The 26,869-nt window shown below is 39.8% G+C and overlaps 2 protein-coding genes across 4 annotated transcripts; both read right to left on the bottom strand.

Moving 5' to 3' along the window:
• Positions 1–4,820: 4,820 nt before the first annotated feature.
• LSMEM1 (leucine rich single-pass membrane protein 1) lies at positions 4,821–13,114 on the bottom strand. Of its 3 annotated transcripts, none has more exons than XM_063155272.1 (4): positions 12,955–13,114; positions 10,383–10,512; positions 7,193–7,330; positions 4,821–5,463 (listed from the first exon to the last, which is right to left on the bottom strand). In XM_063155272.1, the coding sequence occupies exons 2-4, from the start codon at positions 10,507–10,509 to the stop codon at positions 5,276–5,278; spliced, it is 453 nt and encodes a 150-aa protein (XP_063011342.1). In that variant the 5' UTR covers positions 10,510–10,512; positions 12,955–13,114; the 3' UTR covers positions 4,821–5,275. The 3 variants fall into 3 exon arrangements, with proteins under 3 accessions (XP_063011342.1, XP_063011343.1, XP_063011344.1); XM_063155273.1 differs by lacking the exon at positions 12,955–13,114 and adding an exon at positions 12,196–12,360; XM_063155274.1 differs by lacking the exon at positions 12,955–13,114 and adding an exon at positions 11,629–11,806.
• A 1,988-nt stretch (positions 13,115–15,102) lies between these two features.
• IFRD1 (interferon related developmental regulator 1) lies at positions 15,103–26,444 on the bottom strand. Its single transcript, XM_063155271.1, has 12 exons — positions 26,115–26,444; positions 24,402–24,506; positions 23,354–23,435; positions 22,846–22,970; positions 22,389–22,546; positions 21,037–21,087; positions 20,764–20,942; positions 20,554–20,662; positions 18,424–18,558; positions 17,614–17,742; positions 16,541–16,636; positions 15,103–15,782 (listed from the first exon to the last, which is right to left on the bottom strand). The coding sequence occupies exons 1-12, from the start codon at positions 26,158–26,160 to the stop codon at positions 15,693–15,695; spliced, it is 1,305 nt and encodes a 434-aa protein (XP_063011341.1). The 5' UTR covers positions 26,161–26,444; the 3' UTR covers positions 15,103–15,692.
• Positions 26,445–26,869: the final 425 nt, after the last annotated feature.

The raw sequence follows: 26,869 nt of genomic DNA, 5'->3' as shown, positions 1-26,869 counted from the left end.
AAGATTAAAAAAAAAAAAAGCAAAAACAAACAAACAAACAGCCCCCCCAAAAAAGCCCCCAAAACCCCAAAAAACCAACAAAAACAAACAAAAAAAAAATCCACACTAAAAATGGGAAGTTAATGAATTATCCATGAGCTTTTGCTGAGGAGTAAAGGGTGTCTGGGAGTTTCAGCATTTTGTGTCACCTTGTAGACAGACACTGTTTTCCAAAGTCAGTTATGTGATGAAGAAGATATTAAGATTAAATGAGCAGTGCAGAACTCAAAAGCAAACCCATAATTATTAATAGATATTTAAATTGGCAGGCAATCGATTTTTAAATTGTCCTTTCACCCTTGTGTGTAACGCGGTTTGCTCACAGTGACAAATTAGCAGCAGCTCTGTGCTGTGACTGTTTCTGCTGGAAGGTTCTCATTACCATTCAGGGGTTTTGCTGGCTCATCAGTGAATCGTGGACAGCATTTCCATTGCTGAAGTGTGGCCCAGAAACCAGAGAAAGGATCGGAAACAGAGTCTATAAAAGCCTTTTCTTAAATTCTAAGATGCATTGGGTTCTTGAATAGGACTAAGTTCTTTGGCCTCGTTGTTATTATTTCTCATGTATCCCAGAGGAAGTGACAGTACACTCACCCCCTCCAGCCCTCTCTTTAAATCTTAGTATTCTTGTTAATCTGTCAGGAAAATAAGAGCAGTAACATGTAATGGACTGAAGGTGCTTTTTTTTTTTCTTAATTGAAAAGAACAATCCCCTTAATCCCAGTAGCACTGGGCTGAGATCTGAGGTTTCAATCCAACTTTCATTATTCACCAACATCTCCAAGATAATTATACTAGCAGCCTATAAGAGGACCAAGATAAGCATCTTCTCAGACAAATGATTTTCAATTGCTAGTCAAAACATGAATCTATTTTGCAGTTGCTACTTGGCATTTGTTTCATAATTTCTTTTTTTAAATCAGAGTTCTAATTAGAACTACTAATTGCATTTTTGTCTGTCAAAATAGATATTTTTAAGACAGTAAAGCTTTCACGGAGCACATTGCTTTGCTACCATTTCCTATGGCATAGGTTCTGTATCTCAAGAACACAAACTCCACTGAGACAGGGTGAAATCAATAAGAAAACTTAGAATTTTGGACCTTAAAATTCATATTTGTAGGATTTGTAGGACCATATTTAGGATTCCTGAACAGTTTGGATTTTGTGCCACACACAACAGATCACCTTTGAGAGCGTGTGTTCTAACAAACTTGTGACAAACCCTTTTGCCGCTTCTGGTATTTTCTCTTTTTCCACGTTCAGAGTTCTCACATCATCGTTACTGTTTTTTATAACCTGTGTTCAGCTTTGTATTGTTACCGATGAACAAAGCATGTGAACTGAACCCATACTAGACTTTAAGAACAAATGCTAGCTTAAAATTCCAGGTATCTTGGAGGGCAAAAAGGCCTTCTTAAGGTTTTAACCTTTTTTTTTTCAGGAAATTAGTATAATATCAAATAAGTGAAAATATGGAAGGTACAAACTGTTTTTCATGTTCACAAGAAATTGGTTGGTTGATAATGGGCTTAAATTTCATCAGGGAAAATTTTAGTTAGACTTCAGGAAAAATAGATTTAACCATGGTCATTTAGTTGAACATTAGAAGGGGAGGCCTGTGGACAGTCCACTATTTGCATATTTTACAATGTGAATAGGCAAGCCTCTGTCAGGAATTATTGGAGTAAATTGAATGCTGCTGTCAGGCAGAGGGATGGATTTGATTGTCTCTCTGATTCCCTCTTTATTGTCTGTGCCTCATTTTCAGTTGAAGGTGCCCACTGTTCAGATTTGTGTAATCCTTGACATGGACATGTGTCCATAAAGGATATTTTGCCCTCAGTTCTTACATGCTGTTTGATGTTGAGCGTGAGCTGTTTCATTCTAGCGCAGCACAAGGCCAAGTACAAGCTGATATTCTCAAGGTAACATGACCCCAGGCAATGCTTACCCCAGCTGACCCTCTACTATTCAGTAATGCATATTCTCCCCACAGATACTGTCAGACACTATTTTCTTGTCAGATACTCTCTGATGGTTGGATGTTAACAAGAGCAAGGGCTGATGTGGATATCTGGAACAAAGGAGGGAATTTATCAGCAAGCTAACCAAGGTAAGAAAGTATTTTGTCTACTGATATTACCTAACAACCTGAAGATTCATCCAGCCCTTCAGGGATTGGCATGATGATGCCTTTGATGGGAGGTGGAGATATATTATTCGTTAAATATTCCATTTTTTCTCTTCTTAGTTTACCAGCATTTTTCTAGCATTGTTCAGATTTATTCAGCAGAAAATTTCCTGAAACCATGTTGTCATTTCAGCAATGATGGTACTTGCAGCAGGTGAGTGTCAGTGGCATGTTGTGAAATCTATCTGAGCCCTCTGTGCACTCTTTTCAATTACAGTGGAATTACTGAAAGGTGAATGAATTACTTTGGGTAGATACCCCTACAACCTGCAAATAAGAGAAAAAGGGAAGAAGCAGTTCTACCAAGAACAGCTGTGATTATTGTAAGATGAAGCTGTCAGATCACCTTCCTCTGGTTGTAACACCAGACATTGCAAAGGCCCTTGAGATGTGCAGCTCTGCAGGAACAGATCTTACCCACATCTGCAGGAGACATCAAAACATCCATGTACAGCACAGAGGTTACATCACATGCAGCTGGAGCTTGGAGCTTACTTAGCTGCTTATTTGAGATAAGGATTATGGGCCTGTGAACTGAGCTGAAATTTGCTTCAGGGTCAGATTTGTAGGAGGTTTTGAGTCAAATATTGGTTTGTTTGGGACTACTCAAATGTCAGTAGATTAGACAAAGTTCCCTTGAAGGAGGTTGCAGGGGGTCCTCCAGGAAGTGTTGAATGAGGGATTGTGGTACTCTGCTCTCAGCCCTTGCTCTGATGTCATAAGAAGCAGTTCTGACAGTAAATGGATATTGCTAAATATTGTTAAATTGAGCTGAGAAGCCAAAGGAAACCTTAATCACTGCTACCCCACGCCCTCTGTGTCTGCAAGTATCTCCCAACACTGGGTGTGTTTTAGCAGCACTAGCAGGATCAGCATTTTACCTTTGCACCTCTTCAGCCACTGATCCTAATTGCTGATCACAGCATGTGAAGAAGCAATTAAATATGAAAAAGGTCATTTGAGGCCTCAGTCCTGTATGACACTGAGCATGCCTGTGCATTCCTATGACTCAGCTGGTCATAGGTCTGGGCCAGTTGAGATCACTCACCATCTGGCAGGATGAAACCATGGAATCAAACAACAACACTTCTAATCAATAGCAGAGACAGAAAAAGTGGACTAATTCTGAGCACTGATTGAAAAACCAGATTAAGAATAATTGAGGACAACATCAGAGAGATGAGGAAACTTTTATACCTTTGGGACTGCTGCTCTAGCACACTTTTTTTTACAGTTTCCTGCCAGGAAAAAAAAATCTATTGGCTTTTGGTATCAGTTTTAGCAGACCACAGACTGCTCTGATAACTGGTGTTGTAAAGAGGGATGTGACAAATCCACATTTGAGATACAGTGAGTGCCAAATACGGTGTTTCTCCCTGACTCACAAGTATGGATGTGTGTCAGTGCAAGGCAGAGCTCGAGAGCAGTTACAGTGGCTACAATGGGAGTGGGAGAGATGAGAAATTAATGCTGTCACTAAAAAGCAGGTCACAGCTCAGAGAAGAACAGAGAAGCAACACTGCAAGTGCCATTATTTTAGTGTTAAGATACCTTTTCTTTTATCCCTTAATAGCATTTACAGAAAGATGTTTGGATTACACTTTCAGGGTTCCTTTCCTTACAAGTTTTTATACACTTATTTTTTCATTCTCTGATAGCTGTATTAGAGTCACCTTTGTAAAAATTACTTGTGATGTCCAGAGGAGATAACTAAAATTGCAGCTGGGAAGTAACAGCGGGAGTAATGAACTCTTGAAACCAATCTTCACCATTTTCATGTGAATAACTTGACAGTAACAGATCAGGAAAATAAAAATCAGGAAATAGAAAGAAGGTGATGTAAAACATAAGTGTAAAGGAAATCACTCACAGTAGCAGGAATAGAATTGGTGGGCCAATCCAGGTAGAGTGATACCAAGAAATTCTCCTGCACTTAGTTCTTCCCTTTGTTGCAGACAATGAAGTGGTCATCACAGAAAGGAATATAATGAATTCTGGAAAAGAAGACTGCAATGCTAGGTGTTGAGTTTGGTGACTTTTTTTTGTAGAACTGTCCAGAAGAAATAAGAAAGAATTGGATGAGAATGAGAACTTTAAGTAAAACAAAAGATGTTGGACATATTCCATAGTGTCAGCTGCCATTCCACTGCCATGTGAATTCAGAGAGGGTGGCTCCTTTTAGCCTCTGAGGTATCACTCAACATTAAAACCATGAAGGTTCCAGCCATATTTTATCTGGCTCTTCTCTGACGGTGACCAGCAGGAACTATAGAGAGGAGTACAAGGACAAGTAGTGTTTCCCCCACATCACTTTATAAAAACACTTGGGTTTCACCTGCAGATTGTGAGTACAGTGTATTGTCATTGCTATGAGACAGAGTGCTTGTGATGATGCTGTGGCAGTACCAGACTGAGTCCTCTAAACACATTTTCCATGTAAAGCAATAGGACGCTCACTCTGTCAATACAAATTTGGGCTGATTATGGCATCCTATGAAAGGGTTTGCTGTTATTCAAGTTTGGATGATTTTTCACAAAAAGAGTAGTATATCAGTATATTTATGTGCACAGAAGGGAAAACCACAAAACTCTAGAACAGAAATGGATTTATTTATAAGTTATGAAATCCAAAGTTATCCTTAATTACAAATAGCAATAGAAACAAACAGAAAGCTTGTACAAAGGTAACAGAAGAATGAATAAGTGAACAAGGTCATGCTGGAATCATGTGAATAGAACTCGTGATTTTCTGTGATCATTAACTTACAATTAAAGTGAAACTAGGCCCTTGCCCCTGTGATTTACAATGCACAGGGAATCTGGAAGTTTTGCCCAGACTGACAATCCATTGTTTATTGTGAATCCTATGGGCTTGCTATTACAAATCTATGTTCACAAAAAACAGGTAAAATACTAATTGCTAATGTTTTTCATTCAGCTGGCTTTTCCAGCAATGTTTCAGCAAGCATGTTTCAGCAGCCTGTGTGCCATATGTGAACATGTCTGAGCTATGAATATGCTGAATTTCTTTCCAAAGAAGATTTATTCTCCAGGGACTTTGAGCTCAGCATGGGTGAAAAAGTAAGCACGAAGATCAGAAGGCTTTTCCTTAATTCTGGATTGATTCAGATGCTTTAATATAATATTGTTAAGTTTCTTCAGCTCTTCTATGTTCTTCTTTTCAGATAGTAGTCTGCTTGATATTTGGTCCACCTCATTTCTAGTTTGAACTTGAAAAGGAGAATGTACCGCATTAAATTAGCAACATTTAAGTCAAGAGCATGACTACTCTCACTTGTATTCCTGTGAGACTTTGTAAGGAATTATGATGACTGAAAATATTAAACAGGAAAATAACTACAAAACCTAATAATAAGAAGTCATATATCTGGTAGGCTTACCTGCTCACTGCATTCTTTTTTGCTTATTTGCTAGATTCTTCTTTTAGTTTAGTGCAGAGTAATAAAATTATATATGGATTGGATAATTTTTGCAGTTTTCAGAAACATATCCATTAGCGTCAACAGGGAAATTTATCATTTTGGGGCTCAAGACCCAATTTGTGGCATGTATGTGCATCTATTTTGTTTTAAATAAAATAAAAATTCTTGCAAATACTGGCATTTCAAGGCCAGCCTCCTCTGGCATGCCAATATGCACTCTTGGAGCTATTTTTATTTTGGCCTTCTGAAGTTAAAAATTTTACCCATGGGCTTTGAAGCTTAAGTGCAATAGTAGCAAGGCTAAATGAACCTATGCCTGTGGTTTGCAAACATCTCAGATTATAGAACACACTACATGTTTATGTATCTAATAAAACCTTGTAACATAAACTGAAATACCACTGGAAATCAGTTTCAAAAACCCAGGCCTCCACCATCCTGAGTGGAAGCAAACTGCTTTAATTTTTTAAGATTTTTTTTCACTTTAGTTTATAATTTTTCCACTAGAGCAACCCAGTACTAATTTTTCTATACCAAGGCTCTACTTTTAGCAGCTTCATGTTAAATAAATCTGAAATTCAGGTATGAGATATTTCAATTAGGCTTTTACAATCATATTACTTAAAATCTGCTTTATGTTCTTTACTTGTCTGACATTCCTTTGAGAGCCTGTAAAAAAATTTAGTCAAGGGTTAAGATTTCCTGGCCTAAAAGAAAAATCAGGATTTTCGCTATCTTTCAGCAAATTCCCTACTACAGGATATAAGAAATCTTGATTTCATATGGGTTCCAACTCTTTCAAAATAGTCTTGTAAAGTGAAATAATGCACCTCAGATTGTATTCAATATTCTTAGCTCAGAAAACCCCAAGATGAGAAGGGTTCCATTAACCAGCCATGTCTTCAGATAAACCTGTCTGATCAGCCCTAAAAAACTGGAACAGTGATTGTGTTTATAGACCCAATGCTACATGCAAATCTTGATAAATATCTAATTCTTTTTCTTATGCTTAAGACTTTCTTAGTTCCAAATCAATTTCCAGGCAGTACTTTGATGACAAAGGGTCAGGTCTTCCTTCAGGTAGCCTGATTTAAGTGTTAGCCTGGGTGGAATTCCAGGTTCAGTGGAATGACCCCAATACTGAGTTTTATCTGGAAAGGAATGGGAGGCACATTGCCAAAGTACCTCACTGCCTTACAATTACCTTTAAATTTTAATTTCATTTCCAGCCAGCATTTTTAGCAAGACAGTATAATGCTGCTGAGATAAATTCTTCACAGCTGTTGAAGCTCACAAATCCTTAGCACTAAGAATAAAATCATGCCTTTTAGCCCTGAGAGAGTGTTATTTGCCTGTGCTTCTGCCCCAGGACCACGACCCAGTGCCCAGAACCAGCCAAAGCCTTTGACCACGCAAACACAGGAGCAGCATGTTACAGGGTAGCATGACATATTTCAGCAAAGTTATTTTCCCAATTGGCCCTACATTTTCAAGAACTACTCTTTGGTTTACTTACATATTAAGAATATTACAAATGAAACAAGCGCCAAACTGACGGTCAGAGTAAGAACAAAGGTGACGAAGAACAAACGCTGGTTTCCTGCGTTGCTCCCTGCCATACTTTCTCCAGCACCACCCGTGTTGTCTTCCTGGTCTGTTAAGAGATGGCAAACCATTTGGTGATACAGCTTTTTAAGGTTGGTTAGGGTAAGCATGACAAAATGCTTCTGGCATCACAAAATGATGCAGAATACATCGTATATTTGGCCAACAGGTTTTATTCCATGATATTTCATGAAAGGGGAAGAAATTAGCTTTAACTCAGCTTGAATTTGGAAATGTAAAAAATTATACATCTGTTACAGCTGTTAGAATACATTCAACAAAAATATTTCTGTGTTGAAATACAGTGTTTTGTTGAAGTTGACCTGTTTTACAGTTCAGAGTTTTACAGCTGTTTTACAAGTACAAAGGTTGCAACGAAGTTTTCATTGGGCAGATTTGTAAGGGCTTGATTGTATTTAACCTTTTCAAAAGGGAAGAAAGTGAAATTCATATTGAAAACCAAGGTACAGATTCATCATACTCATTCATCCTCTAGATATGCTTCTTTTTCTGTTTAATGAGAAGTATCCCTGGGATTATTAATCTCCCAAAGTACACACCTCAGTTAAGCCCCCAATGTTGGACAGAATGAATTTAGGTCTTGACTGTTTTATCTTAAAACAAATGTTTCCAATGTTCTTCTTCATCTTTAGGGTCTGTTGGTTTCATTCCAGTAAAGAATGAGGCACCAATCCTCCCAATTGTCAGGAATGGAACAGACTCTCACATGGACTACAGATGTTGTCCTTAGAGCACAGGAAGGATGAGGGGAAAAAGAAAGGCACTTTCATTGCTCACCTTGAATCAGCTCAACAAGCCAGTTCATTGCTTTTTAAAGAATGTGTTGCATATATAGGGAAATTCAGTAGTTTCTCTCATAGAAACAGTTGCAGTCAATGGGAGGTGGCAGTAAGCCCCAAAGATAAGTCAAGTGAACACCACGAGGAAATTCATGTGAATGTAAAGAATTTACACTTGAGCCATATTTGTTGAATCTTAAGTTTGTACACCACTGTAATAACTTACAAAGATTTGGGTTTATTTTCTATTTTGGAGGGAGGAGAAAGCTAATGTAATTTCACTTTGGTGTCAGTCTCATACATATCAAAATTACATGCAAATTACTGTAATTTATCCTTCTGTAATTGCTCTCTTGCCATTCTGAAAGGGAGAGTAGTGTGTGCATCTGTGAAAAATGTATTTCTAGGTCACGTTCTTGTTTTAGCTGGTGGAATTCTCTGAGGTCTTTGCAACTGAGCTTGTAGTGATAAAGCTGAGGAAAGGCTGCATATGCCATTACAGGACTTTAATAATGACTCTACCTAGGGCTGAGCAATTCACTGAGCTGGTAGTTTTCTGGGAATATTTCTGGTTTTCTTTATTTTTGTATTTAACACACTCCTGTCTGTGAGTAAGCTGAAATATTTTCTTGTTTCTCCTTTGAGGTTCTATTCTTATTCCCTCAGCATTCCTAACTAATGCACCATATAATAAGTGTCTGCACCAATATTGTTTTCTAATCAGAATAGTAGGGATGGGCAGGGCCTGATTCTGCTGCCTGCCAAGCATCCTAAGTTATCAATAGTGGTCTCAGAAGTGGTCTGAGCTAGCTCTGCCTAATGAATACTTCTTACTATTTCATCAGGCTGAACGTGCCAGGCTACAGTGTTGTGAGGAATTGGTGAGCACACATTCTTGTCAAACTGCAAGCAGTGGGAACATTTTATCACCTAAAACATGAAATTACTGCATGGCTCCTACCGAAGAAACTAAACAGCATATTCATTTCAAACAGCTTTGGATATGTCTCTGATTTTCTGGCAAGAGAACCAGAGTTTTATGCTGCTGGGTAAGTTAGCTGAGAGGATGAGATATCTACAGACTTTTTAAGCTTAAAAGTTACATTAGAAGAATAATCTTAGAAGGAACCAAAGGATCTTACAAATTTATTAATAAAATACTTATTAAGCTACCATTTTTTACTGCTGAAATGTAGGGAGGGGCATGCATGTGATTATTCCAGAGAATCACATATGTTCCCACAAAACCTTGTATATTTACCCTAAAAGTAAATAATACTGTCTAATAAAATTGCAAAAGAAAGCAAAACAGTCACACTGAAAGGAGTTTCTTAAAATTAAAATTTATATATGCCATTGTCTCATTTTCCATGTGTAGAAGTGACAATATCAAGTTAATCTGTTTATGAGAAATTAGTGCTTTATGTCTAAAATATTTACATTAAATGCGGAAAACAGCCCCACTCAGCTAGTTGGATTAGGAAAAGTTGGGGGACTTGGAAACAGAAGTAATGAGAAAATATTTAAGACCCATAATTAGAAGCATGATTAAATCATGGCCACATTTTAACATGGCTGCTGATCTATAGATTTCCTCACTCAAATTTGCCATTACAATAAGGGAAATAAAAGCAGACTCAAATATTGTTATGTGGAATGTTGCTGATGAGTTCCAGGTTTTAAGATATTTTCATGTCACAAAGAACTCAAATTGTAGCTATCAGTGGGTGAAAATATTCTTGTTGCTGTGAGAAATCAAAGGCAAAAGCCTTAGCAAACCAGTAGAAATGTGAGAGCCATAACTGAAACTGTGAGTAAAGGAAGTTCAGAAAGTAAAATGCTTAAAGGTTTCACAGGATATTTCAGGTAACTGGTTTGAGTTCTTAGGAGATGATTCTTAAAGGAATGAGCAGAAATTCTCAGGTGCTTCTATTGCCATGTATGAATTTTAGTGCTTGGGAAGAGCTATGATGCTATTTATATAGTAGGTGTATATTGGGCATCACTAGACACGTTATTCTGCAAGAGATCACCTCATAACTCCCAACTGAAATAGAAGATAAGATCAGGTTTGAAAGCAAATCCCTATCTAAATGCAAGGATTTTCAGGAACCTAAAGTGGAAATACTCAGCTAAATCATTGTCTGATCTGTCTAAATTATGCCATTTTCCATCTTTTCCTTTTCCTACATTTTTCAGTACAGAGCTTGGCATACCTATTGGCCTATTAGGCTGTTGACATCAGTGACACACAATATGGATTGTATGTAGAGAAATCCACAGATCACCTATCATACACACCTAGTGAATGTTGGGACTCAGCTGGACAAACATTTAGCTTGTTTAGGTTGTTTAGGGAATCAACTACATAAAGTTTTCCTTCTCCATGAGTATCAGGCAGGTTAAATTCCAAGGAAGGCCTCTCCATTGTCTATAAAAGAAACAATAATTTAAAAGGTAAATTAACACATGACTGTGGGAAATAACTTGTAACAGCTGGTATCCTTTTCTAAGGAAATACTGAGCAGCCTAAACAATTCCTAAAATACAGAGACTTGAAGGACTAACACACTTACTAGATCTTGAAGGCAGGGACAGCTCAATATATAGCACTTATTTATTCTTGAAAATCTTCAATAATTAAAACATTTCATTTTTGCATTGTATTTGTTCACATACGTATGTGTATGGGGAAAGAGAGAGAAAGAGAAGTCAATTTGACTGGCTCCAGCATTGATTTGAATGGTACCTATTTAGTGTATTATCCTTTGATTTGGCGAGTACGTGGTAAGAGGAGGTGTAAGACCCTGACCACAGTAAAAGCCAAACCTCCACTAACACCTCTAGGAAAGATGTCACTCAGGTCCTCTTCTTTCAGCATCAAGTAATTGAGACATAAACAGGGAAAGCAGGTATGAATGTAGGAGATAAGCAACAAGAATATGTGTCTGTTTATACACCTTAGAATATCACTGTGAAGAAAGTTTATATACCTTAGAATATCACCATTATCTGTGAAAAAATATAGTCTACTTCACATTTTTGGACAAATTTTAAAAGCTTTTTCTTCAGACTGGTACCCCTTGCTTTAAAAAAGGCACTGGAGGAAGTTCAATTAGTAAAAGCAATTTCTCTGCAGAGTCTGGGTGCATGAACTCAGTGAATGATTCTTAACATAAATACAGTTTTGAAAGAAGATTATATATAGAAAAAAAGCAATACCTAGGGAGGCGGCTTCTATGTGTTGCATATTGTTCCTTATCAGTCTTTTGCTTTTCTTTACACTACTGTGATTGCAAAAATGTCTGCCAGAAACAACCTACACTTCTAGGCATAAGGAGATGCAGGCATTCTAAGTAGCCATGTTTGTCTACAATTGTCACTGAAAACTCCCTCTGTAATTATTAAAGAAAAATATATCCCTCTTATTCTAAGATATTCCTTTCTCACCTTAGAATCACAGCCTAAATGTACATTTTTCTTGCTAGTGAATGTAAGAAGGGTGCCCTCACAGATTAGTTTAAATTTGGATTAGAATACATCTTACCCATTTAGTATTTTATAAAGCTCCCAAGTTCCATTTCATCTGCCAACATAAATCAGCACTTTTTGGGATGCAAACTTCTCTTGATGACTCGTGTTAAGCACCTAAGGGTGATTTCTGAATCCTAGATGGGTTAACTGTCCTCTTGACATGCTTCTGAGCCTTTTCTTCCTCTCCAAGAAACACAGAACACAGTGTGACCAGATTCCTAATAAAACGCTTAAATTAAAAACCTAAAATTTGAACCCCAATTGTTTGCAGAAAATCCTCACTCCTTCCCTCATCAAACCAAATGCAGAAGATCGCTCTAATTCCCCCAAATCTGAGCACACTGCAAAGTAGACACTCAATGAGCCTCAGTAAGTCTGCAGACTAAGCACTGAAAGCAATCCTGACAAGAGGACTTGTTCTCCTGCCAGTGGAGGCTGACAGGACTATAAGGATACTTTCATATTTCTCTTTAAAAGCCCATAAGAAAAGACTACAACTTTCTTCTTTCTCTGTTCAGAAGTGTTGCTTCAAAGTGCAAAGAAAACGTAGAAAAGCTGGCATGAGAGGGGTTAACCTTACCTAGTATATGATCTTTGGGTGTGCAGCAGTAACTTCAGGACAGATGGCTGTGCCCACTGTCCTTCCTCTGGAGCATGGCATGGCACTGGGCAGCAGAGTCTGAGCCACGTCCCCACCAGAGCGGGCTCTGCCCTGCTGTGTCCCCACAGGCACATCCTCAGCCAACACAGTCATTTTGTGTTTGAGCAGTGTGCCCAAAGTCACCACTGCACGCACAAAGGCTGCCGGTTATTTTTAGACTCTGAAGAGCAGTTCTTTCTCTCTTTTGATTAATACCTCCCTGCAGCTCTAGGGAAGACTCTTCTTAACAGCTTGAGGTGTAATAAATGTGACTACCTTTGATTCATTAGTATTATGAATTCTGTTTTTCTGCACTTATTATTTAAGTATTTGCATATGTAGACACAGTGAGGATTACCATTATTAATTAAAGAAAGTTTATATTACATTTGTTTGATTCCATTGACGTGTCAAAGGAGAAAGGATACAAATATTAGTGCCACTGGACAAAAGTGTTGATTATATTCCCAACAAATCAATCTAAACATTGGGACCTTTGGATTCATTGTATCTTGTACTTTGACCTTGCCTGAAGAGTTTTTTTCCCCAATACAACTTTTAAATTTCTTCCTAAGTTGTTGCGGTAAAAAAAAACAAAAAAAAAAACTTGGAACGAAAACACACTGAGAATTCTTCACAGAAAGAAAAAGTAAATAAAGTCTAAAAGGTTAAAAAATATGAGAATGAAACATTACTTACAACATAATTACATTCAGGTAATGTGCCAGTATGGAAGAAATCAGCCAGTGAAAATCATGTGAAGAAAGCTTGTTCTGCAGTTCCTCTCTCTACTTTTAGTCCCAGAGGAACCTTTCAAGTCCTGCAGTACCCATAAAAGATAGCTGTGAAACAGACTGCCCCTCTCAGTCTATATTTAGAGTTCAGCTTGGCCAACTATGCTCACTTCTCAATATTGATCTGCTAAACAGAAAACAGCACATACACAGCTCATTTTTATTATATTGGAATTGATAATATCCCACCATGGAGAATGAAGGCTGTTACTGATGATCAGTATTTCACTAATGTTTTGGTTAGTGCCAAACCTCTTGGCTTTAGTGCTTGTCTAAACTGCATTTGCTATGCAGAAGAGTCATATCTACAACACTGTAGCTATGAGTAACCAGTTTGCTATGCAGAAGAGTCATATCTACAGTATTGCAGTCATGAGTATTTTAAAGTCATAGACCAGAAAAACCAGGGTCCTTCCCCCTTCTCCTATACACTTCATGAAATCAAGTGGGACAGTATTATGTGGTAGACTAATTTGTCTGGCATCCTTGGCTGTTCAAAGATTAAATGCTGATGTACTGGTGGTGAGTAGTGCTCCTTTGCTGACAGTTCTTATGATCGCTTTTTTCTTGCTGACATTGCAGAAGGCAGTGTTACAGCACATCATACTGACAGGCAGCTAACAGGCAGACTGCAGCTCAACACCACAAATCCTTTCTGAAGCTGTCCCCATGCTTAAAATTTTGAACCTCTTTAAACTGCCTATAAACATATTTCTCTCTCAGGAAACAAAAGAGAATAAATCACCTGACTCATATTTCTCACCCTAAGCTGACATGTTCTACTGCTCAGAATTGCTCCCTTTCTGCAGGGGTCTCCTGAAGTCCTCCCTCCGAATAAGGATGTGCAAGCCAGGAGAAAAAAAAAAAAAAAATCTGTGTGGCATCCATGCCCAAAAACTCCTGACACCAAAGTACTTGTAAGACAAGGACCCAGACCTCTCCAGCTGAAAAGGTCTGCAAACCCAAGGGATGTCTGCAGGGCTGCAGAAGAGCCACGTGGGTCACTGTGGGTGGCAGCTGCAGGGTACCAGGGAAAAGGGCAACCTCCTGCTTGGCCCCCTGCCAGGAGGTGCTGCAGAAACGCTGGACAGGAAGCCACCAAAAGTGCCTGGCAAAGGACAGCAAACGTGACTATGCAGCAGCTGCAGGGGACACCAACAGGCTCAAGGGAACAGATTTGTTCAAAAGGAATGTCTTTGGCCAGGCAAGTACAGGCACACAGCTTCACCTCATTCAAGAATCAGTTTTTGCTCTACTTGGATGACACATGTTCCATCATCAGTTTTCAGTTCAAGGTTTTGTGTAGTCCAAGTGATCAGTTTTGCAAGCCAAATAAGTTCTTATATAGTGGATTTTTGGGGAAAAAAACCAGGTTCAAGTAGAAGATATAGTATTTATTGACCTTCTTGAATAGGTTCAGCTGTAATCAGAAACTGGGAGGGTAAAAAAAAAAACCACCACAACCACTCCACCCCAAACTTAACTTTCCCTTATCAGAGCAGGCCACAGTTTCCAGGGGCAGTGTTGTTTTCAATGCAATGTTTACTTCATCTGGTGACAAACATTTTAAGAATGTTTATTTAAACAAGCACTTTTACAGATCTTCAGGTTCAGAAGCTCCAGCTAGCCAGGTTTCAGTGCCTTTATTACATAACACCCCCCACCCTGCCCCCACTATTCCTAAGTCAGTTCTCAGCTACTGGCAAATTTCACTCCTATAGAACCAGAAATTAAGGTTAGAAGAGTAGTTTTCAACATGATAAACACAGGGAAGCTGGAATGGTTCCTCTAAAATAAAGGATAACAAAACTAGAAAACGTTTGACCATTAGAGAAGCAATGGCAAATCAAGATTAGGTGGTTGTGCAGAGCACATGCAAGTATAAGACCCCTCTGAAACACAGCAAAGGTGACTTGCACAGAGCATCTACTAACACACAGAGAATACCCAAGCACATTTTTGAACCAGCAAATAAACCCATCCCTTTCAACCTTTAGTTTTGCCAGTGTTACAGTGTTTCATTACTGGAGTAATTGCTTTTACACAGAGAGCAGGCAGTGAGAAACATTTTTATTCCAAAAATTAAATATTGAATTTCAGAACACAAGAATCTTACTTTTATTTTACATGGAGGCAAGTATTTGTCATTCACTACTTGACAGTCAGTGGAAGTTACTGAACTTCATAGTCCCTGTCAGGATAAAGTTATACTTACATAGGGATTTCTTGCCTGTCTACCACTAGAGAGTTTTAAAAAGTTACTAAAATAATTTCACATAAACATGGTCATCTTCTCATATTCTTACCAGAGCACTTAGTCAATGACTTTACCTTTATATAAAGAATCCAATCTGACACACAGCATTTGACTAGTTATCCACCCCATTTAATGTATCAGTTCCAACATAATTGACTTTGGAGCTAGTGGGGGGCTAATGCAGAGCATTACAATATATCCCTGCACCAAATGTTACATCAATCTATATACAATGTATATGAAACTAAGCAACAACATGCATTATATTTACAGACTATGTAACAAACCCGTGCACAACTGCAAACTGACTACAGAAGTTAAAAAATTCATTTAAAGGTTACAAATTTATTTGGATTATGAAAATTGAATCCCGTTGAAAAGGGAATCTAAAAAAATTCCCCCACATCTGCTCTTTTATCACGACATTTACTTCTAGCCTTTGTCCGAGCCTTGAATGCTGCAGAGTTGTACAAGTGCTATAAAACAAAAAAAGAAAAAATAATTACATACTGTCATAAGGTTTATGCCTTTCAGAGACTTTTCATGTTACAAAACAAATGAAAATATCCTTTTATTAATCTTTGAAGTTAACTGGTAGGCCTTCTGAAATTTACAGTATGTTATCTTTGCACCAAAGGCTCATCTGTGTGTGTGTATACATATATATACAGACAGATATATTTAAAAGAAACTTGGCCTGTGTAAGAAGGCTGAACTAGGAGTAGTTCTGGAAGCCAGTCAGTCTTGAACATCCAGCAGGTATCATGTAGGTTACATTTACCCTCAGATTAAAGTTGACTGCACTCTTCCCCAAACTATATGCAGGTTTAATGCATTCACTATCAACAGACCAAGGCCAACCTCCTAGTGCCCACATCACATTGCTGAGTTTGGGACACTGTCTTTATAAAAACTCAAGTTTCCACAGCTTTCTGTAGGTCCCTCCCCAAAAAATATGTATCTCTCAGAAGAGACCAAGTTTCACATATGTGGAGCATGAATCTAGTACGCATCAGCAACCACATCAACCTTGAGACCCCTTGGAGAAAACACAGAAGCAGACACATGCCCAGTGGAAAATTTAAGGGTCCATAGATGCATATAAGTAAGGCTGGGTTTCATTCAGGACAATATGAGGCACTCTTAGAACTACAGTGTAACAATGACAGCTTCTGAAGTGCAGGAGTAATTAGAGTAGGAAGTAAAGAAAATTCATTTCAGTGCAACAACCTACCCTTTCAAAACGGGATATCTTCATTGTTTTAAGAGTTGCAGCATCCAGCATTACTGGTGGACCGAGCTCAAACACATTCCGAAGAAAGTCATTTGACTAAAGAAGAAACACACCAAATGATTAGCTTCCCTTCTAATTATCAAGCCTCTAAAGTTGACTACTGTAAAATATTAAGTATTCCAGTAAGAAATACTAAGATTTGTGTCAAATTGCTGCTATCTTTTGCAATTAAGTCAAGAACACTTCCTCCTTCAACCAGAGAAAAGCTAAAACAGCCACCTTGAAAAGACAGCTCCTCCTGCCTCCTTTGATATTTTTGTCCTAGAAAATGAGACACTCTTTTGTTCTACACAAAACCAGGCAGCTGAACAGACCTGTATGGTTTCACAACACACAAGTTTTAAAGTATCTGTCTGTGAAAGTAGTACTTGGAAAAACTGAAAAACCTGCTACATGTCTGAGCTGCCTTGGTCACACAGAAATTCTTTAACACAGGACTGAAGATTTTAACCCCATGATTATCACAGCAATTTGGGAGCATATATTCCTAAACTACAGCTCCTGCTTCTGTTACATATGTAAACAGATGACTAGTAAACAAGCAGTTCCCAGAACAGAGATAAAGATTTACGCCTTCCCTTCTGGAATGCTGTCACCACTGAGCTGCAAGCTGTGTTCATTATTTTTGACTAAAACTTTGCCTTTCTTTTATAGGTTTGAACAGGAAGGGTGGAGGCATGCAGTTTTATAGCAGCCAGACAACTATACCACTCTACTGAAAGAGAGCATAAGGATTCAGGAAAAACCCCTAAGCAAAAAACATACTCAGCCTAAATCTCTTACTTCTTGGAGAATTCGATTACTACATTAGCACAGCCAAGCTACAACTCAGAAGCAGCTTATCCAGACAGCTGTAGCTCACTGTAATTAATTTTTTAAGAGCTGTCTTTAACACCTCAAATACAAGGCTCATCACTAAGTTCCACTCAGGATTTCATAATTCAGACGTAATTCCATCAAAGAAGCCAGCCACAGAGGAACACAGTCTGAGCAAGTGTCAGAGAGCAGCTCACCTGCAAATGGTATTGCATCCCCGAGCCCAGAACCTCCTTGAAGGTCTCGTAGGTTTGTTTTTTAACCCAGCAGTCAATATACATGCGCTCAGGCCCAAACTTCACCATCTCTGTAGGGAAGTCACGCTCCTATGCAAAAGTCAAAGGAAACAACATGTATAATTTTAAATTAAACAGTCTTTTGTACTAGGAATTTTATACATCTTGGTGAACTTGATTCTCACTGATAAATTTGGCACAACAAAACCTTCCAAGTAACACAGCATACGTATGCTAAAGATCGTATTTGTTCATGCACACCTACAGTCAAATCTCATGTAGAACTTGAAGCTAATATTCTTCATGATTACCAAGGTTTTTAAAAAACAAATGCTCAACTTTCATCTCTAAAATTACTATAAGAATTGGACTTCTCGCCAGGAAAACCAGTTCCAAGTACAGAAGTCACCTTTACATCAGAATATAAGCCACATTTAGTCTCTACCTTACAGGTATTTGGGACAATGGAATGTAACAAGTGCTAATAGGTGACTCAGATTCTTCTACAGGCAGAATCCCAGAGGTGACTTCAAATTATGCCAATCCTTCTCCTTAGCTTCCACAATATTTAACTATTCCCAGTCTTTTATCAACATTCCTTAAAAAAGTTCTAGTCCACATATGTGATCTGACTACCAATTCTCACTTAAAATAGCTTTTTCCTGTTTCTTTCACTGAAACAGTAATTCTGTTTAATAATAAAATTGTTTTCACTGAATTGCACACTATATATTTTGAAGGTCTAGATTGTAACTAAGACAAAAGAATCACCTCAACAGCCCGCAGAACATCTCTGAAGACAGATCTCTGCTTTCTTTTATCCACTTTGGCCCGGTGCTTGTTTCCATCAGTAGCCAGAGCTCTTAGCTTCTCTGTTAGAAGGTCCATATCTTCATAAAAGAAATCCTAGGTTACCAGAAAAAAAAGGTTTTTAGATTTTAGTTTATTTTATGGCCTTAACCTTTTTCCCCACAGCTAAGAAAATGGATCTCTTTAAATTTTGGGCGTGTAGATCTCTACAACCTCTTACTTTATTTAAAAAGACAGAGAGCGCTTCTGCAGTTCCATTTGCAGCATTGAAACCAGCAAGAACAAAGTCACAGCACCCAGTTTACCAGGAAGGGCACTAACAAAGTCTGTCTGGTCAGCCATGTAACCCATACAGCTCCCTCAGTGTGCATGTACACCTGCCAATCTGTTCTACTCTAACTCCAGCAAATCCAAGGGACTCAAACTGCTAAACAGATTTGCTGAACCACTCCTGCCAACAAACTCAGGGCACTTCCATGTTGTTATCACAAAATTCCTGCTGCTGGAGGCAAACTGTGAGACACCACTGGACTGAGAGTATGGAATATTTAGCTATAAGTCTTGTATGAAATGGGAAATTAGGAAGCTTTTTTTTTAATGCTTAACAAAACACTTTAAGTAAACTCTAATAAACAGCTTTGTGTTTTTCACTTGAATTAATTAATATGTGCTTTACATATATAGAAATATTTTCTCCACTGCACTTAATTCAGCAGTAGTTCACCTGGACTAGTAAGAATGCATGCAAACTTACGTAAAAACAAGTTTTTGTGGCTTCTAGGTTTTTTTTTAATCTGAATGTTTTGTCATTTCAAGTGACTAGAGTGAGCTTACTGCAAGCTTTCTGAAAGGAACTGGTCAAAGGCAAATACATCAAGTATTCTTAATCTGCACTGATTGTTAAGGATTCAATGAGAATAATCTGTAATGATTAAAGGGGCATTTCCTCAATGCAACAGCAGATATTATAGTGAAGTCTCATTTGTCAACATATTTTAAGATTTTAATTACTTGCAGTCAGCTTGACCAAATAAAGGATCAAGTTTTGCTTTCCATTTACTTTTTTTCCTTTCAAAGTTGGCTTCCATAGCCAAGAGACTCAAATCCACACTGCTTGCATTTATACAGAAGCCTTAACATTGTTTCATATTATGCTGTGCTAGTGTGTCATGATTCCTGACTTAAGTGGAGTTATCCTTTCACTTTAGGCAGCATTCTGGCAAAGCGCAGCAGCCTTGATTGAGTTGGGAGCCCTTCAGGCAACTCTCCCAAACTGTGCCATGCGTAAGCAGAGGGAGGCTGTTTCCTTCAGTGCTGTCAAGAAAAAAGTCTGACAATTAATAAGGCATATTGAAGAATGTAAATGCAACTTTAGCTGTGGAAAGCTAATATCGAGCAGTTCGCACCTAACCAAAGTCAAAAGCAAACTCCAAGAAATTTCACCAAATGAAGTATTACTGATATCTGTGTGAAATTTGTGCCAATTCTTTAAAAACCTCCCCCTTAAAATGACTGCCTAGCTCTTAACTCACTAAAATAGTCACGCTGCACAACCATCATGCAATACCAATTATTCTTCTCAAGTTACCTAGGTAAAAATACTGAAAAAACAATACTTAAAGTCAACTTGTTTTCTACCTGATGATAGATTTTGGCTGAGAGCAGAATTGTGCAGGCTGTGAATTACTCAAACTTGTCTGCATAAGCATCTGATGAGTGATCCCACTACAGTAAACAATACTGTTTCATTCTGGAATCTCTCTACAGGTGTCTTTTTAAAATTTTATTTGAAAAGCGGGTGTTGGATTTAGATTTAAATCTTGCATTCCATATTTCTAGTTGCTATTAAGTACCATTTGATGCATTTTGTTATATTGGCCCTGTTCTGCAATATAGAAATGAAGTGTAAAAAATGATAGCTATGAATTATTGCTGTACCCACTTAGACTGGGGCAGACTCACTAGATGGAACATAAACCATGGAATTATTTGCTACTTGTTGAGATCCAGGGTAGAGTGCACCACAGGTTTAAGTAATTTGTCTCATCATTATCCCAATGAAAGAAGGTTTAGCTGCAGACATCTACTTACAGCATCTGTTTCACGTGCCAGTTCAAACAGAAGTGCTAGTGTTTCTCCAGCAGCTATTCTCATGTTGAGATCATCACAAGACAGCAGGCTTGGAAGTTTATGCAAGTGCCTAAGGAGTAAATCATAGTCCATTAAGACCTAAATTTTACTGACACTGTTTCATTGCACATAGAGTCATTACAAATTCTGCTTTCCAAGAAAGATACTCACATTTCAATTTTCTTCTTCACTTCATTCATTGGACAAATGGTCAACAACAATGTCCATGCCAAAAGAGCACTGACGTGAAGCACAGTATTATGGGTACTTGACACACCATTAGTGTCTCTGTCCCGCTGATAGGCCTTCATGAAGATGTTTTCCAGGCATTCCATAGTAGAGTACAGCTCCTGTACAAGTGAAAAATACAATGGAAGTGGTTTAGGAGTCACACATTTTCATCCTGTCAGTTTATTGCATTTGAAAGGTATCAATCATCCTCACCGTAATGTCATCCGTCACGATGAAACAGCAAATCCCTAAGCAGGTTGCACACTGGACACAAAAGAAAAAAAAAGTGTCAGTATTTGGCAATAATGTTACAGTTTCAAAGTTGGGACCCTTGAAATTTAACATCTGGAGCAACAGAAACTTGAGATAAAAACCTGAACAGTCTAGAAGTCCCCAATCCTTAATTCACCTTCCTTTTAATACTTAGTTCCCGAATTCCCATCTACTCTCAGGATGCTTTTACAGCATTTGCTACTCACAAGCCTTCACTTTCCATGTATTATTATTTTTAATAGCTTACAAAGCCCTTGAAAAAGCTCCATGTGGCATTGTTTTCACCCAATGATTTTAAATCTCACTAGGATTTACAAGCAGAAACTCTGCTGATAATTATATATTTATTAACAGCTGTGGGAAATAGTTTCTCCTTCTGATCTCTATTTTAATAGCATGGAAACTCTGTCCTTGAAAAGCTGTTCCTACAACTTTTCAACTTCTCCTGCAGATCTGTTTCCTATGCCCCATATTCTAGTCCAGTTTCTCTTACAAAGAATAAAGAGGAAACCATTTGAAAGTGATGTTTGCACCAACCATACAGGACTCAAAACTACATTTGAACAGGACAAACTTTAGTAGCTTTTGTTTGCAGAAATAACTATTGTTGAACTAATACTACCTCCTTTTTGCAGCTGACAGTATTTGCTGTGCCATAGCTTGACTAAGAGTAGCCAGCATAATGATGAAGGAAAGCTGGAAAATGTTAGCTGAATCTCTGAAGTTTAAGCAAAAGTAAAACTTCTGGCAAGTGCTTTGGACAATCTTTCCTCACTATTTCATGCATACTGCTGATGTATAGGTGAGATGACCAGGCAAAAGTAACTTAAAAATACATTTGGTAGAATGGCTGTATTGTTTATGTAGTTTCCAGATGTGCTATATGTGATTTTACCAGAAATAAATGTAAATGCTTAAGTAACATTCCTGTGCTGTTTAAGAATAAAATTAAATTTCAAGAATAAAATAAAATTAATACAGGAAGGACATATCACTCAGTAGGAAAATGTTTTCTAGGACCCCAACATCAGTCCCCAGAAGTAAGGAAGCTTCAATACAGTGAGTTCAGACACTTGACAAAGCAGTACATGTAACAGCTGAAGAAGACAATCATGTTCAGCTTTCAGGTGGAACTTTTTAAGCCAGTGAAAACTGCTATGCATCATTGAGGGTGCATGTCAACATTATGAGTACACACTAGTGTGGTAACCTTTCATCCTGGATTACACAACAGTGAGCTGGCCAGAAGCAGCCCTCTGTCCCTGGCTGGCAAACAAACATGTCATACTTACAGCCTGTCTGGCCTGGATACTGGCTGTTCCATCACAGACAATCTTCTTCAGAACTGGACCAAGGGTCTTAAAAATCTCCTCGCTTTCAATTCCTGACCCCATCTGCACACACAGCAGACAAGCCAGCCCAGCAGCTGCACACTGTTCATCGCTCTTACCTAGGGATTAATTAACACAGTGATGAGCAACCACCTTTGGCCCTGCCTGCTTCCTTTAATCTTTTAAAGATAATAGTCTGAAAGCATGTAAGTGGAAATTCAGAAACCAAGAGATAGAAGATAATTTCAGTTAATTTTCTAGGACAGTTAAAGTGTGACACCTGCATTTACAAAGTAATGTTACCTAAATTATTAAGCACTCTGTAAAGTACTAGAGAACATTCACAATCTTAATTTCTTTTAAACAATGTGCTATTTCATAGGGATTATTGCTTTCTAATAGCATGCATGTTAATTACCTTTCTTTATGCAGCGCTCAATGCTATCAGTTAGGGTCATTCTCCTCTCCATGATAAATTCATATAGTATTTTAGAAGAAAATGCACTTTTCAGACTTTCAAGGGCTGCTTGTCTTGTCTTTGCACTGTTAGAAGAGAAAAGGAAGACCTGAAATCACATATCAGCTAAACCCCACCCTTGCTTTATGGTGATTTATATTTGCCTACACCCAGTAGTAAGAGTAATCCACAAGTACTATGAAGAAATGAAATGCTCTGAATTGCCTTCTTACTCATGGACAGCAAAATTTTGTTTGGAGACAGAGTTCACAGCAGTATTGCTGGCCAGAAAGAAAGTCACTCTACTTCCATATATTAGTAAAGTCTAACCCATCCTAAAAAATCAGTATAACAAAAAAGGGTTTTTTTAGATCCAGAAGTCCTCCCCAGAATAAAAATCTCAGTATTTTCCTTATTAAATCAAGCAAGAAAACAATGTATGAATGTGTTTCTTCAAAGCAGACTATACCTCTTGTCCAATGTAAGATCAATAAATCCCTTCAACTTGTATTCTAAGTCTTCTTGAGTAGCTTCTTCATCAACTTCGGGCCCTAATCCAGAAGAAACAATTTAGTCCCACTGATACACATTTCATTAGCAGACAGTAGTTCCAACACAATGCTTTTAACACTAATAAGGAAGCAGTCTAATATAGACAACACCTTCAGAATCGTTCAGTATCACAGCAGCATAATGGTGTTAAACCTACTACAGACTGTGCCCTAAAATACTCCCATAAAAACTGGCCTATTGATACGTTTGTGCTGCTCCTAGATCTGCTGCTTACACATGCCAGGAATGAACGAGGGAGCGAATCAGGTATTACATAAATCTTCTCCATCTGATGACCATCAGCCAATCCTGTCAACACATTGCCATCCAGTCCACTACATCTAGCCCTGGAGTACTGTGAGGTGCTTACAGCTGATGCAGTGAGTCAAAGCAGCCTGTCCCACAGAGCATCAATTCAGACACCTCTGCAACAGAGCTCAGTTAAGAGCAGCATGTACCCAAAGAGGGCTCCCTGCTTATCCCCCTGCTTCAGGCTTCCAGGTCCCCTCCTCTCAACAAATGACATTACAGTTGTCCAGGTTGCAAAGATGGGAAAGCAGACAACACACAAATCTAGCTCAAAACAGGCAAATGTGACTCTTCCCATCTTAAACTCTTCTGCAGTTCTTACTGCTTCAACTACCTCTTATGAAAATCCATGTCATACAACTCATCTGAAAATTTTTATTGTCTCTATAGCAGTACTCTACATCTTATTGTCTCTATATCTATATTCTATTCTAGTAGAATAGAGCCTGATAGTTTCACAAGGCTCATGAAACCTGGAGTATATATTTATATATATATAAACCAAACAAACAAAATGGCCACTGGATTAGCCATCACAGTGTTAATATAATGTCATTATTTCATTATTGCTACTTCCAGTCTTCTACTTAAAACTACTAAATCAGCTCAGGTCTTATGTTTTTAAAAGATAAACAGATATAAATAAAAGAATTTACCATCCTCAGTGAAGCTAGCAGGATCACTGAAGCCACTGCAGTGGCTCATGGTTTCAATTGAAGCATCTTCATCACTAAAAGGCTGCACGTTTCTGGGCTGACCACCTTAAGCAAAGATGAATACAATAGTTTGGTCAGTTCTCTCATACAGAAAAGGAAGATCTGAGCACCAAAAGTAGAACTGATCCCTCTCAGAGCAGATTTGCTTTCCCTGACCCAACCACAGAAAGAACATTTCCATCTGCTGGTTCCTTTACTCCACCTACTCTGAAGACTGTCAGTTCTGTTCTGGAAGATCATTTGTGAGCAGTGAGGAAGGGCTCACCTAGTACTGGTCCAATTCCTACCCTAGAAATTGGATGAATTCCTACTGGAAAATTAGGATCTTTCTACAACTTCATGTTAATGCAGTTTTCTGTGACTGCGCTTTAAAAATACGTTAATTTAACTGTTAGAATGAGTTCTCTAAAAAAACTGCCATGCAGTCTTTATTTTTTAATTTTGAGGAACTTCAAGACAGTGTAAGTCAAACCTTTGGGCAAACATACATCACCCAGTTCAATGCAGGATATATGGGATTAGATGGAGTATGTGCAGGATCAGCTATGTCTAACTTTTTTACTACTGAACTACATTTACATCAAATGCTTCAAAGGGGGATAGAAGTTTTTCCCTCTCAGGACGAAGAAGGCCTTGCTGCAGCAGCTTTCAGACTTTTTGATGAAAGTAGTCTTTTTACCAGTGTTCACCTTACTTCTCCAACAGTTCCCAAAGCATCATTTGCACAACTCTGAATTCTGTTCTTTCACCTGTTTTTTTTTCTAAATTATTTAGAAGGCTGCACACAGGGCTCACCAGCTTCAAGCAGGCTCCCTGACTACCAAGACCCCAAAAAACTATTTTTATCGAGGCAGAATCAGCTTTCAGCTGGATCAGCGCCCAAATGCTTTCCAATTATGTTAGTCACACTCCGGAAGTTTTGCTACTTTTAGCTGTATCCACTTGTATCATTAACCACAACCCAAAAAAACCCCACCAGACAATGCACGAGCGAACAAACTTGGAGGCCCATAGCTCTCACATGGCCACCCACCTTCGTGCTGCTATCAAACAGGGATTCAACAGAAGTGGCAAGAACAACAAGCCCCTCACAAACTAAAATACGAGCAGTTGCAGAAACACTCCATAAATTGCTCACTTCCTGAAAATTGGTATTAGAAACAAACGCTGCACACAGCCATGCTAGCTTGAAGGGCAATTTCTCACCAACCCACAAAATCTCCGTTCTGCCCCAAGCATGAACACCTCAGACACGCACATTCTGCATTTGTTTATTTTATAATATCCTATTTTAGGCTTGAAAAAGGATTGTTTTCTATAAAGACACAGCAGCCTTTCAGGCACGACACGGCGGCACCCAGCCGGCGGACCCGCGGCCGAGCCGCCGCTGCCCCGGGCCGCGCCCGCCGGCCCGGGCTCCCCGGCGCATGCGCGCAGCGGCGTGAGGAGGCGGTTTCAGGGACGGCTCCTGTCACCCGCCCGGCCCCGGCCCGGCCAGCGAGAGCCCCGCGGCCGCGCCCGCCCGCCCGTCCTGCTGCCCACCCACCGCCCCGGGGAGGCGGGGCACCGCCGGACAGCGCGGCCCTGTTCCCGCGGCCACGGGAAACGCCGTCTGCACCGCGCGCCCCTTCCCGCCGGCCCGGCCGCACTCACCGGCTCCGCGCTGGTGGTTGCTCCCCCGCTTCTTAGGCTTGGGCATGGTCGCAGCGGCGCTCGGCTCGGCTCCCGCGGCCCCTCTCCGGGTCTCGGTCTCCCTGCTCCCCCCCGCCCGGGAATCAGCGACAATCAGCCGATAGAAGAGCAGGAGCGCTTTTTACTCCAACGCCTCTGCGAGGCTGACTTCTCGGGCCGGGGCAGCGGGGGTGATTGGCGAGAGCAGGCGGAGGGCGAACCGGCGGCAAAGGCAGAAATCCCCGTGGAGGCCCGTGAGCGGAGTCGATGCATCTTTCTCCTCTCAGACACCCGGGGCTAAAGGCGCGGAGGGGGCGCCGGAGCCGCTTTTATAGTCCCACCGTGCTGCGGGGGCGGAGCTCCGCGCCGCTGCAGCCAATGGCCGGGCGTTGCGACGGTGGGCCGCTGACTCAGCGGCGCGAGCTCGTGACGCGCGAACGCCGCTGCCCAGTGGCGGGGCTGGGACGTCAGCGGCGCCTCGCGCGTCGCGCCGCGGTGGACGCCGGGAGCGGCGGCCCCGGCGCCAGCCCAGGGGCGGTGCTGGGGGCGCGTGAGGCCGCGCGGGGCGGCGGACAAAGCCCGCCCGCCGTGCCCGGGCGCTCCCTCCGTGCCCCTCCGTATCTGTCCCTCCGGGCCGGCGGGGCTCGGCTCCCCGCCCGCGCCATGTGCGCCGCTGGCTGTGGGAAGGGCAGGCTCGGCTGGGCCGTGCGCAGCTCTGTGGGTGTGCGGTGCCGCCG

The sequence above is a fragment of the Melospiza melodia genome, chromosome 4 (genome assembly GCF_035770615.1).
Source record: "Melospiza melodia melodia isolate bMelMel2 chromosome 4, bMelMel2.pri, whole genome shotgun sequence".
Classification (NCBI taxonomy): domain Eukaryota; kingdom Metazoa; phylum Chordata; class Aves; order Passeriformes; family Passerellidae; genus Melospiza; species Melospiza melodia.
This window is presented reverse-complemented; position numbering and strand designations above follow the sequence as displayed.

What these genes read in the sequence shown, in the direction of transcription:
- LSMEM1 (XM_063155272.1), bottom strand. Translation starts at nt 10,509, where the DNA reads ATGGAGAGGCCTTCCTTGGAATTTAACCTGCCTGATACTCATGGAGAA. An exon ending in TGAGTCCCAACATTCACTAG is followed by an intron (nt 7,331 to 10,382) that starts GTGTGTATGATA and finishes ATCTCTTAACAG; the next exon opens with ACCAGGAAGACAACACGGGT. An exon ending in ATTTGTAATATTCTTAATAT is followed by an intron (nt 5,464 to 7,192) that starts GTAAGTAAACCA and finishes CTCCTTTTCAAG; the next exon opens with TTCAAACTAGAAATGAGGTG.
- IFRD1 (XM_063155271.1), bottom strand. Translation starts at nt 26,160, where the DNA reads ATGCCCAAGCCTAAGAAGCGGGGGAGCAACCACCAGCGCGGAGCCG. An exon ending in GATCTTACATTGGACAAGAG is followed by an intron (nt 22,971 to 23,353) that starts GTATAGTCTGCT and finishes CTCTTCTAACAG; the next exon opens with TGCAAAGACAAGACAAGCAG. An exon ending in ATGTTCTGCGGGCTGTTGAG is followed by an intron (nt 17,743 to 18,423) that starts GTGATTCTTTTG and finishes ACTTTTGCATAG; the next exon opens with GAGCGTGACTTCCCTACAGA.